The 12,974-nt window shown below is 46.8% G+C and overlaps 1 protein-coding gene across 1 annotated transcript in view; it reads right to left on the bottom strand.

The window, feature by feature from the left end:
* The window catches only part of ZNF106 (zinc finger protein 106), a 53,616-nt gene that overhangs the window by 30,297 nt on the left and 10,345 nt on the right, over window positions 1-12,974 (bottom strand). The window contains exon 4 of the mRNA XM_087722136.1: window positions 9,303-9,497. Within this exon, the coding sequence (XP_087578262.1) occupies window positions 9,303-9,497 (195 nt within the window). The remainder of the gene's footprint in view (window positions 1-9,302; window positions 9,498-12,974) is intronic.

The raw sequence follows: 12,974 nt of genomic DNA, 5'->3' as shown, positions 1-12,974 counted from the left end.
AAATCCTATCACCTTATGTCGATTTAACAGGAGGGCGTGTGGTGGGGGATGATTTTCATGGGGGCAGAAGAGGGACTTGGCTGCTTGAAGAAGCTGGCCCGGTGCTGATGAAGCTTGGGATCGCTGAAGCCCTCTTGGAGGGACACCTGCTGCGGGGGCCCAGACCCTTCCCGTACAAGGGCATTTATAGTAACAATGCATTGGTTCACATTGCCATCCACAGCCATTTCCTGCTCCTCTTAAATCCTCTCTCCTCTGCATGAGCTAAACTTTTGCAGCATAAAAATGAAACCAGGTGCTCTTGTGAGGTGGTGTGGGAGCTCCTTGGGAGAGACGAGGACAAACTTAATGTTTCCTCTCTCCCAACCCCCTTCCTCTCCCCCCCCCCCCCAATTTCCCCAATCTGCCTGATCTTAGCTCGTGGCTTCTTGGCTTTTCTTCTGCCTGCCCCATTCTGTGAGCTGGAGCGCTAAAGAGATACGGCAGAAACACGTGAAAATGAGAAGTAAAAAACAAAACAAATGCAGAGTTTCAGCCAGTAGAGGCTTGGCAGAGGGGTTGCCGAGGAACAAGAGGGTGCAAATCTGAGGGGAAGAAGGTGACTGTTTTCCTTCTGAAGGGGCTCCTTTTCCCCATCCCTTTCCTTGGGTTCATAGGGAATCACTCATCTCTGCAAGCTCTCTTGCCCTCTTTGTCCCCCCCCCCCCCGCTTTCATGAGGATTGTGGTGCCCTTGGGAAGGTGACCATGCTTTAAAAACGTTAGGAGAGGAGGAGGGAGAAAATGACTTTTCGGGCGGCGGTTTTCAGCAGGTTACAAGCGCGGCTTTCTTTCAAAGTTACTCAGAGGCTTTTTTATATGCCGCCCTCCTCCTTCTCCTGCAAATGAGAAGTGCCTCAGAGACATTAGATTTCTCATGACGCTAGATTGGGAAGTTAAAAACCTGGAATGGGATATAATCAAGCTTGATTCAAAGGCTTTGACTTTGGATCGCTGCACTGCCACCCAAAAATGCTGTTACAGTGATCTCTGCAGAGCCCACTTCACCTACCCCTTCTAGGGCAGTTCCAGGCAGCAGAGATTGGGATAACAGCATTTTTGGGTGGCAGCGAAGCGATCTCAGGAGCTTGATTGTATCCCATTCCAGGTTTTTAACTTCCCAATCTAGCGTCCTGGGAGGAAAAAGAGCATTTCAGGTGACAGGCAGTTCCAAGCTGCAGGGATACAATCTACCTACACACAGCACCTTTTTGGAATCAGGTAGAGGGTTGTGGTGATGCCACCCAAAAATGCTTTCATTGAAAAGGCTTTGAAAGCAATTCCCCGGGAATCAGGCTCCATGTGGAAGTGAGGATCCCTCCCCCCCCCGCCTGGAACCACCTGAAAATGTGATGCACAGAGCAGGTGGGTGGAGCTACATTGAGTATAAGACGCACCCAGATTTTTACCCTCTTTTTTTGTGTGTGGGGGGGGTGCGTCTTATACTTCGAAAAATACAGTAACTAGGACTGTGTAATACTATTCTTGGTTAGAACTGAATTGGCTTCATTTTAAGTTATTTCAAAAAAAGTAAAACGTCAGAAAAACATTATACTGTTTTTAAAAAATCAACATGATTCTCTGCCTTTCCAGTCTACCCTCCAGCCTACTGGAGATGTAAGAAAATTTCACACTATAGCATCTGACAACTTCTGTTCATAGACATGCTGAAGGTCTTGAGTTCCATATCCTTTTTTTAACTTTGAGAAGACTCCTTAGCAATTCCATAAATAGGAGTCAATTAACTGTGGCTCATCAAGATTTCAAGGAGATCACTAGATCAAAGGTCAAAAAAATTGTAGCCCAATAATGTAATGCTAAGTTAATTCTTTTCTCATTTCCTATATTTAATTCTACCAGGATAATTCTGGCACATTTAACTGAATCCAGCTAGTTTTATTGCTCTGAAAGCTAAAATAAAATATAACATATTCAAAAATGTTCACCAAGGTTATTTGAGAGACAGACAATCACAATTGGCAGGAGCCCAAATCCTCCTGATTCGATGACTGGGGGAAACGCAGGCAGGGTCAGCATTATCCTTAGCTTTGGGGGACAAGCACAGCAACAGAAAAGGAGCCTTTTCTGTTAGAATTACTTAAATGTTGGGACCTTGTCAGATGTTATTGGAGGTGCAGAGCTTTTCCCCAGGGCAATTTGAAAGGGTGGCTATATAAATAGTGTAAATAAATAAATGAATAATATTGATAGGCCTTTTGAGTTGGTCACGACTGAATAGGGGAAACCTTTATTAAAGCTTTCTAATAATTTTCGGTATAGGTGGAAGACACCAAAGCTGAGTCACTTTGTCAGATACACAATGGATTTCTTCAGTTTCATAGACTACTTCTTTCTCCAACCAAAGAAGAGAAGGGAGGAGAGGGGAGGGGAGGATGGATGGATGGATGGATGGATGGAAGGAAGGAAGGAAGGAAGGAAGGAAGGAAGGAAGGAAGGAAGGAAGGAAGGAAGGAAGGAAGGAAGGAAGGAAGGAAAGAAAGAAAGAAAGAATGAATGAAATATGTCAGTTGGTCTTACCTGAACTGCATGTCTCGAAGGAGGTGTGGGAGTAGTCACAACTGGGTATTAACACAGCCCTTTTGCCCGGAGACTGAGGTAAATCTTGAGGCCACACCTCCGCTCCTCTTTCTGACTTTCCCAGATTAACCAATGGTCCGTTGCAGAGAAACTTGGGAAGGAAGGGACATAGAAACCCCCACACACACATCCTTTCTGTCCAGTCCCTGACTGACCATAACTGAACTAGCTCAGGCCCCTAGCGCGGGGCGCCCTAACGGGTGGGAAGTGACTACTCCCACGCCACCTTCGAGACATACAGTTCAGGTAAGACCAACTGACAGTCTCCAAAGTGAGGTGTGGGAGGAGTCACAACTGGGACATAGCTAGATGTCCTTGGGAGGGAATCACTGGGCCTGAGCCCCCCAAGAGTCCAGGACCCCCTGAAGAACCCTTCTCCCGAAGGCTGCCTCCGCAGAGGCGTATGCATCCAGCCAGTAGTGCCTGATGAAGGGCAAGGGAGAGGACCAGGCGGCAGCTCTGCAGATCTCCTCGATGGGGGCCTGGGTGGCCCAGGCCGCTGATGTGGCAGCACTTCTGGTGGAGTGTGCAGTGATAGCCTCTGGAACCTGGAGTCCTCATGCCTCATAGATGACCAATCTGATCCACCTGCTGATGGTGGCCAGAGAAACCTTAGCTTCCCAGGTGGAAGGCTGAAAGGAGACGAAAAGCGCCTCCGACCGCCTGAAGGCGGTCCCAGGACCTTTCTCTTTCTCTGGAAAGCTTCGGACAGAAGTCCGGCAGAACTATCTCTAGTGCCCTGTGGAAAGGATAGTTGATTTTGTGCATGAAGGTGGGGTCCAGCCTGAGGATGACCCAGTTGTCTAGGAATGAGCAGAGATCCTCTCTGATTGAAAGACTGTTAAGCTCCAACACCCTCCTGGCTGAGGTGATTGCAACCAGGAATACCACCTTGAGTGTTAGGAATTGGAGGTTATTTGAGAGCCCTCAAGGGCTCGAAGGGGGCCTCCGTCAGAGACTGGAGCACCGTGAGGCGGTCCCAAGTCGGGAATCAGTGGACCAGGGGGTCTCAGATTCATCACTCCCTTTAGGAATCGCCTTAAAACCGGGTGCTGGGATAAGGGAGGCGAGTCCACACACCCCACCCCAGTACCGTGGAAAGGGCAGAGACCTGTCTTTTGAGGGTGCCAACCCCTTTTCCAGACCTTCCTGTAGGAAATCCAGAACCTGAGGCATGGATGACAAGGACAGGTTGATTCCCCCCCGATCGGCACCAATCCGCAAAGGCGGTCAGATGGAGCCACTCCGGGTCTGGATGCTTCAGAGACCCCTGGCGCAGAGCCACTTCCCCCTGCGGAATCCTTCAATGGGGGGGGGGATTTCGACATGTCCACCAGGTCTGCCAGCCAGGGGCGTCGTGGCCAGTAGAGGGCCATCAGAACTACCTCTGTTCTCTCTGTCACTAGCTTCCTCAGAACCCCGGGGATGAGGGGAAGGGGAGGGAAGGCGTAGAGAAGCCTGGCCGGCCAACCACAACATCTGTATCCACTGCTCCCCTGGCTGGGAACCTCGATATGAAGCTGGACAGCTGGGTGTTCAACAGGGTTGCGAAGAGATCCAATGTCAGGCGGCCGAACCTCCTGCAAATCTGCTGGAAGACGCTGGGATGGAGTTGCCATTCTACGTTGTTGACTGTCTCCCTGCTGAGCCAGTCCGCCTGCTGGTTCTCTACCTTGGAAATGTGCTCCGCTCTGATCGATCGGATGTTCCTTTCCGCCCAGTTGCCCAGCCGGAGGGCCTCGTTGCGCAGAGCCTTGGGATGCATGCCCCCCTGCTTGTTCACGTGGGCCTTGGTTGCCACGTTGTCCGTCAGGACCAGAACGTGTTGGTCAGACACTGTTGATTTGAAGTGTCGCAGAGCCAGATGGATGGCTCTGAGCTCCAGCCAGTTGATGTTGTTGCGCAGATCCATTGGGGTCCAGCGGCCCTGGGCTATTTGGGACTCCAGGTGCACTCCCCAGCCAAACAGGCTCACGTCCATTGTGAGCATCTTCCTTACTGGCTCCCTGAACAGGCACCCTCGGCCTAGAGCTGGAGACAGCCACCAACGGAACGAGAGGAGCACCTGGGGTGTCACAAGAACCTTGAAGCTCGCGTCGCTGGTGTGGGAGCAGGAACCACTGTAGCTCTCTGGCATGGAGACGGGCCCAGGGCACGATCCCTATGCATGAGATAAATTTAACGAGAAGCCTGGAAAGAAGAACTACAGGGACAGAATGAGACTTATGGATCTACTGAACCAGCTGAACAATGCTGTCCCTACGCTCCTGGGAGAGAAATACCTCACCAGCCATAGAATCAATCTATGATGGCCCCTAGGTGCTGGAGTCTGGTGGAGGGAACTAGATGGCTCTTCTCGAGGTTAATCGAGAACCCCAGGGACCTCAGAGTGTCAATGGTGAGGCCCAGGTCCTGCTCAGCCCTAGCCGGGGACCTGGCCAGTACGAGGATATCATCAAGGTAACAATGAAGCCGGACAGGGATGGAATGAAGGTGACCTGCGGCCACAGCCAGTACCTTGGTAAAGGTTCTGGGAGCTGATCCAGCCCAAAGGGAAGAGCCCTATTTTGGAAGTGGCTACCCTTGTGCGAAAACCTGAGGAACCTACGATGCTCAGGGGTGATCATGATGTGTAAATAAGCCTCCGTGAGATCGATTGAGGCCAGAAAATCCCCATCAGATACCTTCTATGATGGACTTGAGATAGGTCATCTTGAACCTATGGTATACCAATCTGGAGTTGAGTAATTTGAGATCCAAGATGGCCCTCCATCCCCCTGAACTCTTGGTAACTAGGAACAGGTTAGAATAGAATCCTGATCCCCTCTCCCCCTCTGGAACCAACTCTACTGCCATGATGGCCAGCAAGTGTTGGATGGTCTTGCCCAGGAGGGCCTGCTTGGCCGGATTCCTAGAGGAGGTGAAAGCTCGGAACCTATTCGGGGGCTGTGAGTAGAACTCCAGCTGAAGCCCGAGCCTAACAGTCTGGAGGACCCACTCATGCGAGGTGATGCGATCCCAGGAATCCACGAATAAGGAGAGGCAGCTGCCAATGGGGTGATCCAGAGGTGAATCACTTGAACCTGTGGAAGGGTTGGCTGCCCCCTCCCCCCCAATCAAAAGGGCCGCTTGCCCTGCGGTTGGCTCCTGAATCTGTCCCTGGAAAACTGCCTATCCCCCTGTCTGGTAAATCTGGGTGCGGTATACATCTATTGCTGGAACTCCGACTCAGGTGGACAATAGGATGCTCTCCTGGAATAAGGAGCTGGTTGGTGCTCTGAACACTTGTTCGTGGCCGGGAAAACCTTACGCTTGCTTCTGTCTTCCACAAGAATGGGATCCAGAGATGAACCAAACAGCTTGTCCCCGGTGTAATCTGCTCCTGCCAGGTGCCATTTCGCCCGGGATTTCGGCCTGCCAATGGCATAGCCACAGCAGGCGTCTGGATGCTATTGAGGAACATAAAGCTCTAGAAGAATATTTTACCACATCCAGGGTGGCGTCCACTGATAATTGAGTGGCTGCCATTACTTTGGTGATGTCCTGCAGCAATCTCACATCTGAAGCCAGAGTCCTGTCCCGCAGCTGCTCCAGCCATAGCAAGGTGGATCTGTTGAAAAAGGAGGCGGCCGCCGCTGCCCTAATTGCCCTTGTCACTGCCTGAAAGGTTTTGCGCATTACCATCTCTGCTCTCTTGTCCTCCGCTCTGAGGCAGTTAGAGATGTCTCCAGTCACCACTGCAGAAGATGAAGCCAGGTTAGCGACCGGAGTGTCCACTGGAGGTACCTGTAGGCCTTGGGCAAAGGTAGCATTAAGGTTATAGAACCTGCGGTCATTGCTCCCTGGGTTGGGGAAAGAACCTGGTTTAACCTACTGGGACTTAAGCACCTCTAAGAATAGGTCTGGGGTAGGAATCTCCTCCTTCTCCACCTGGGGCCTGTGGAAGGGCCCCTTCTTGTTCCCCCCATTTGTGCCTGAGGTGGCAGCAGCTGGGCTTGGCTCTGGATTGTTGTCCATGTCTGCCGTGGCCTTGGTCTTATGTAATAAGGAGCTAAACAAGGAGGGAGGGAAAAGACCGGTGATATTGGACGCCTCAGGAACCTGGGCGTCCTTGTCCTCCGAAAACCCAATGTCCTTCAGTTCTCCCTCCTCTAAATCCGAGCCCTCGCTGGCAGTGGAGGGAGAGGATGACCTGGTCTCTCTGGGGGCAGATGATCTGGAATGGTCCTGATGATCCCTGGGGTTACCCCGGGAAGTCTTTCTTCTGGAACCCTGGACTGGTGCTTCATCCCTGTGGCTATCCTCTGTGCTATGGCTCTGGCTAGAACCTCCTGAAAGCTCTCAGGAAGTTCTGGGAGGGAGGGATGAAGATCTGGGGGTTGCAAAAAATCCCGAGCCTGGTGATTGTGTGGCCAGCCGGCGCCTGGAAGTGCTAGGAGCCCTGCACCTGAAGGGATCTCCCCATGCCCTCGAGGGGTGGGCAGGTGATAAGGGGGGCGATAGGGAACTGTGCCCTCTGTTAGAGCCCCCTGGGGATCCCAGGAAATCAGGCTGGGCCTCCTCCAGCATGGGAAGCCTGCGGGGGGAGCAAGATCTGGAGGGCGACGGACTGATGGCGTCCCTAATCCTCCTCTTGGAAGCCCTGGTGACCCGCACCTCCTTGCCGGAGGTCTCCCTCCTCGCGGCCCTGGAGGTGCTCTTCTTGGCGGAGGACCTCCCTCTGGTGACTGAAGAACTCCCCTGGAGGTCCCCTCGCTCAGGTCCGACTCCCCTGGGGATCTAGGGCCCGCTGCTCCCCCCGCTCCTTGCAGCCTTCGCCATTCTACTCACGGTTGCATTCCCCACCTCCTCCTTCATACCGGCCTCGGCTCGACTGCACGTCCTGCCGCTTTAAGGCTCCGCGCTTGCCACTGATCCGCAGCCCAAACGCCAGCCCACTGCCAAGCTCTGGGCCCTCACCGGATTACTGGCAGAGTTCTGGCCCCTGCAGCCTCCCTCTGGCTCCGGCGGTGGTTTCTGGGCACCCATGCCGTCCATAACCAGGGCGCCGACCACACGCTCCACTCACATGCTTCAAGATGGCCGTGATTCAAGATGGCGACCGCTGGGCCTGTGGTCCGAGTTCTCCGCTCCAATCCTCAGGAAACGCTGGGAGGATGTCCTCTGCTGGGCCTCTGCCTCCTGCAATCCCTCGATGCCTGGATCTCCTTGGAGCTCGCGGCTAGGTAAGGGCTTCCCCCCCCCCTCCGCAACCATCCAGCCACTCGGGGCTTGTGCTAGCGAAGCGGCAAGACTCTAGGGCTAGCAGCAGGTGAAGCACGGATGAGGAGAGGTGATCCAAACAAGGGAATTAGTCTGTTGAAAAGATCTTCGAAGTGAAGGGAGAGTCAGGAAAAACACTCCTTCTGGGCCGAAGACTGAGGTTAATCTGGGAAAGTCAGGAGGAGGAGAAGAGGTGTGCCTCAAGATTTACCTCAGTCTCCGGGCAAAAGGGCTGTGTTAATACCCAGTTGTGACTCCTCCCACGTCTCACTTCGGAGACAGGGAAGTGTCACACTTTGAAGTAGGGGAGAATGGACAGAATTGGTTACCATATAAACAACATTTGTCTATCATGCAGAACCAAAGTAAATACATGGTCTTTAAATTGCACATAACTAAAAGCAGTGGGGGGAAAATGAATCATTTTTTGCAAATTGTCTGAAAGGATATTTTCTGGCACTGTCAACAGTAAAGTGCTGAAAATAGTCCCATTGTCCTGAACGTTTGGCACAGCAAGTTTGAGAGCCTTCGTAGGCTTTGCTTAAATACCAGTCACAGTGGAATTCAATGCTTGTACTTTCATACGCATACAATCTGGGAAAGCCTGCAAAGCAGCTGCACCAGACACAGGGGAATACATATCTGCCTCAATCTTTCGCGAAGCAATGCTTCACTCACTGGCTTGCTGCCATTGGAACATCACTCTGAATGAGCTGCCCTGCTCTTCTCTTCCAATGACTGAAATATGATACATTCTTTTACAGAGAATCCTAAAAAAAACACCCACATGCTAGAGTGAAAGAGATTGATTAGAAATGCATTTACATCTTGAAACACATGATGAATTTAACTCAATTCTAAAAAAAAACAAAAAACTAAGAATTGTCCAGTTTTGTAGTTCCAGGTGTTGCATATACATAAAAACTAAGGGTGAAGTCTCCACATTTAAGCCAAAATCATAACATGCTTTCAATTTATTTTGTATGATATAATAAAAGTAGGTTATAAATGTGGCAGAATTAGTTACTGTGACCTGGACAAAAGTTTGTAAAGTGCAATGGGCATGACTGGAGAGTATATTTATAGAAGAATCTTAATATCCCTATTAGGTATGTTTAAATATAAGTGGCAAAAAATAAACCTGCAGCTATTTCATGCAAATGAAGCTGTATCAATAGTAGTCAGGTTTAATTGTTAATTCAAAAAGCATTATTCCAAAGTCAAAACACTTTTAAATCATAAACTTAAAATAGCAAGTTAGTCAGTTGTTGGAATTCTGCCAGCTACACACAACTCGAGGCTGCACAGAAGGCACCTCTGCACTTTGAAAAGCATTTTCTTTTGTTCAAAGAACCTATAAAGAACTTCATAAAGTGCAAATTAATAAAATGTGAAAAGACTCACCGGTTTTGTTCATTTCTTTGCTGTATTAATTGGATAAGTTCCTTGTCAAAGTATTCTTCATCGGTCTTTTCTTTCTCTTCCTCGGCATCGTGGACTTCAATGCCGTCTTTGTGCAACTGGCTGGAGATGTGCTTGGCATAGGCTGTCAAGCCCACCACGGTTACCCTACACACTTGGCACTCATGATTGCTGTCCCTGGGGAAAGAAGGAGAAGGTGGGCACTCAATTCTTCCCACAGGCATGGCAAACGATGCTGATCTTAATTAAGTTTCCTCTGAACAAAAATGTTCAATCAGACACAAGAGCTGGTAATTTAGATTGAAGTTTTTTTAAAAAAATAAACCTGTTGCTTTCTAAGCTTTTTCTTTTGAATTCATTTGGCTGTTTCTTGGTGAATTTCAGATTTTTTTCCAACAATCAAGAGGTAACGAACTTGATAATAAAAAAGGGGTCATCTGGTATTCTTCTTGAATTGCTGTACTCAAAATCTTGTGGAAGGAAACATAGGGGAGCAGGGGGCTTGCAGAGCTAGCTGAAGCTGCTCTAAAGCACCTCCATGGTGCCAGCTGCACTGGGGAAACCAGTGTCAGAGTCTAGATTTAAGCTCTGTCTCAGCTTTCCTCAGCAGAGGAGGGGAGAAAAAACTTCGGCAGCCAATCTTAACACAGTGAAATCTAATCTGGGACAACTGGCACAGTGGCCTGGAATTCAAAGACTGCAAGGGAGTCTCCAATTCACTGTACTTTATTTGGTTTCAGAAAATGCAAGTTGTCCCTTCTCTACTTTGCAAGGATTAGGCTAAAGGCACAAAATTATTTCAGCTGGAGGGAACAGACAGCTGTCAGACAAGTGGCCAAGAAATAAAAACCTTACATATTTAATTTCTAGCCTTGGAACCTTCCAGGGAAAGAAACAACCTTGAAAGCCTTAAAATGCTTTGAAGAGAGGATAGCTGTCACTGCCAAAATAGGGCCAGAAGCCCCTGTAACTTATTAAAATTAAACCTTTTCTTTAACTTTTATTTTTTTTTTTAAGGTTGCAATTTCCCAAAAGTTAGTGAGATTTTGTGATCCCCCATGAAAATGCCAAAATCACTATTCTTCAGCCAGGGTTAGATGATTTGAAAAGATTTAAAGGAATTTGGCAAGTGGACCCAAGCTATCACAGAAACTCATGAAATAATATCAAAGGCCTGAAAATCTACTCCCAAAAAATAACAAAAGAAACTGAATAGCAAAATTAGTGCCTTTTGTGACTATGATCTGCAACAGTTTTACATATTGACATTGTTAGTCTACAATTCCATATATTAATATATGATATATAAGAGGCAGAAGGGGAGTACAATTTTTGGAGATAAATTGATGGCATACAGCAATGTGAATTGGAGCTCTGGAATCTCCTTTCCATTTCCAAATGGAAGAGAGTAAAAGTGAAATTTTCAGAACTCAAAATTTAAAATCACAAGCAAAAATAAACCTTTTTGAAGAAAAAGTTCAGCGACTAATATTATCCCAAACAGACTTCATTCTTAGGCATTCCACAATGAGAACCATTGTACTAAGCTTTTATTAAGGTTTAATAAAGTGACAGCAAGCATACTTAGAATACTGTGTTTTGCTTTAAAGCTTTATGCCACCAATAACTTATTATGTGGGCACAACACAGCTGCAAAACCATCTGGCCAGAACATTCTTTAGCAATGTGATAGAAGCCCCCATTTCCTGGGCTACAATCATCTTTGCTATTCTATGAAGAATTTCTCTTAAAGGAAATACAGGCTGAGGAATCTTCTTCCACCTCTGTAATTTGGAAAGTATGAAAGACAAACCAAGGGGGAGAAAATCCTTCACCCACCCACAAGACATGAGACTACATGCTTCACTAAGAGATCAGCTGATTGCTAAATAAAGCGCCATCCTCTTCATTTTAAAAAAAGCTTTAAAATGGAATTCTGTATATTCTGCTAATTCCTATATAAATGAACACTTTTCTTGAGTTCAACCCAGTCTTAAAAACGGGCATCAGGGACAGGTTCCATGGAAAACATTTTTTTCAGGGACTTGGGGTTTAGGAGTAGCTTTGTGTGTTTACCTAGATCCTGTGCATGTGCGCATTAAGCTTTGCTCACTTGCACAGCCTAGTTCCTAACAGGCCACGGACCGGTACCAGTCCAAGGTCCAGGGATTGGGACCCCTGTTTTAAACAATATCATCCTTCCTATTGCTTGCCCCAAAGTTTTCCTTCTGAGAATCAGGGGGTCCTGACCTTCTCGGCTTTCCGGAAGGTTATGAAGATCTGGTCTTTTTCCAGGCATTAAGGCTGGAATGTTAGGGGAACCCATTATATACTGCTTGTTTTGCAAGTGCTATTTTAAGAGGAGAGGATATATAAATTGCCTAAATAAATTTATAGCAAAAAAAAAAAAAAAAGACGTTTCACTAGATATATCCATGCACTGAACACATCTGGATCCCCAAATTATAATGAACTCAGAAATGTTATTGCTTTCAAATGTGCATTTGAGATTTTTAAATTCACAATATTTCAATTATTTTTAAGCAAAACAGAGAACGAGTGAAATAATAATATGGATTTTGTGGTCAAGAAATCTACCAACACAAATCTCCCCTAATTTCACATTTAATATTCAGCCACAAGCACTGTATAAACTATGGAAAAAAGTGCATTTTTGCTAAATTGGCAGTTTACAAATTACAAATAACACTATCAATGGATTGACAACAAAAAGAAATTTAATTTAATCCACATAATCTCTCTTAATGTTTAATATAATTTTCCTATGGGTTGTGCCACAATGGATTGTTACTGTTGTTAAACATCACAAATATCCAAGTAACTTAGTGAGGACCAAATTGCTTCTGGATTTAGATGGGAATTTCTCTTTCAACTCTAAAAAGTTGTCATATCCCAATGTACTCTACCCATTGATATAAATGGGACATATTCATACCTTCCCAAATCTGAACATTAAACAGAGTAGAGCAGAAGATGGGAAACCTAAATACAAAGCTAAATTAAGACCCTTCCTGATATAGCTGTTTAGACTGTACAGATGGGACATAAAAGTGGTCTATCAAAGTAGCTGGAAAGAACTGATGTTACCTTGATGGTGATAATCAATTTAAAACTGGAAATTATAAGAACAAGTTGTTTAAAATTATTATTTTAATAAAAAATATCTGGAATTGCTAGCTCAAATTACACAGCTAAAGTTAATGTTGGTGACAATCTGCTATCAGAGCCCTAACCCTTCAGCTGTTCAGCCAGGCAACAGATGGATCCTTATTGCCAAGAACAAGGTCAATTGGTTGTAAGATTTAGTTTCAAGATGAACAGATTCAAGGAGAGGTGATTATTAGATGACCACTTTAGCATATTTATTTGTTTGTTTCTCAGAAACTTTCCCATATATTCAGACTACAACCAGAAGGCTTATATCCAGAAGGCATTACATTGCTGAATACACTTTAAACTGAACTGACAAAGCTTTCTTAACTTTATAAGCTACAAGTGTTTGGGTTGATATTAAGCTGATATGCTCTCTCCTGTAATCAACATAACTGAGTTCATGCTTGGAGTACATATTACGGCTTTATGGTTTTTCAACCTTGAAAACTTTACAATATATGGACTTCAATTCTCAGAATT

Source organism: Thamnophis sirtalis, unplaced genomic scaffold (genome assembly GCF_051295495.1).
Source record: "Thamnophis sirtalis isolate CommonGarterSnake01/CBP01778 unplaced genomic scaffold, rThaSir2_p1.2 scaffold_1, whole genome shotgun sequence".
NCBI classification, from domain to species: Eukaryota; Metazoa; Chordata; class Lepidosauria; order Squamata; family Natricidae; genus Thamnophis; species Thamnophis sirtalis.
Note: the sequence above shows the minus strand (reverse complement) of the source record. Positions and strands in the feature narration are given on the sequence as shown.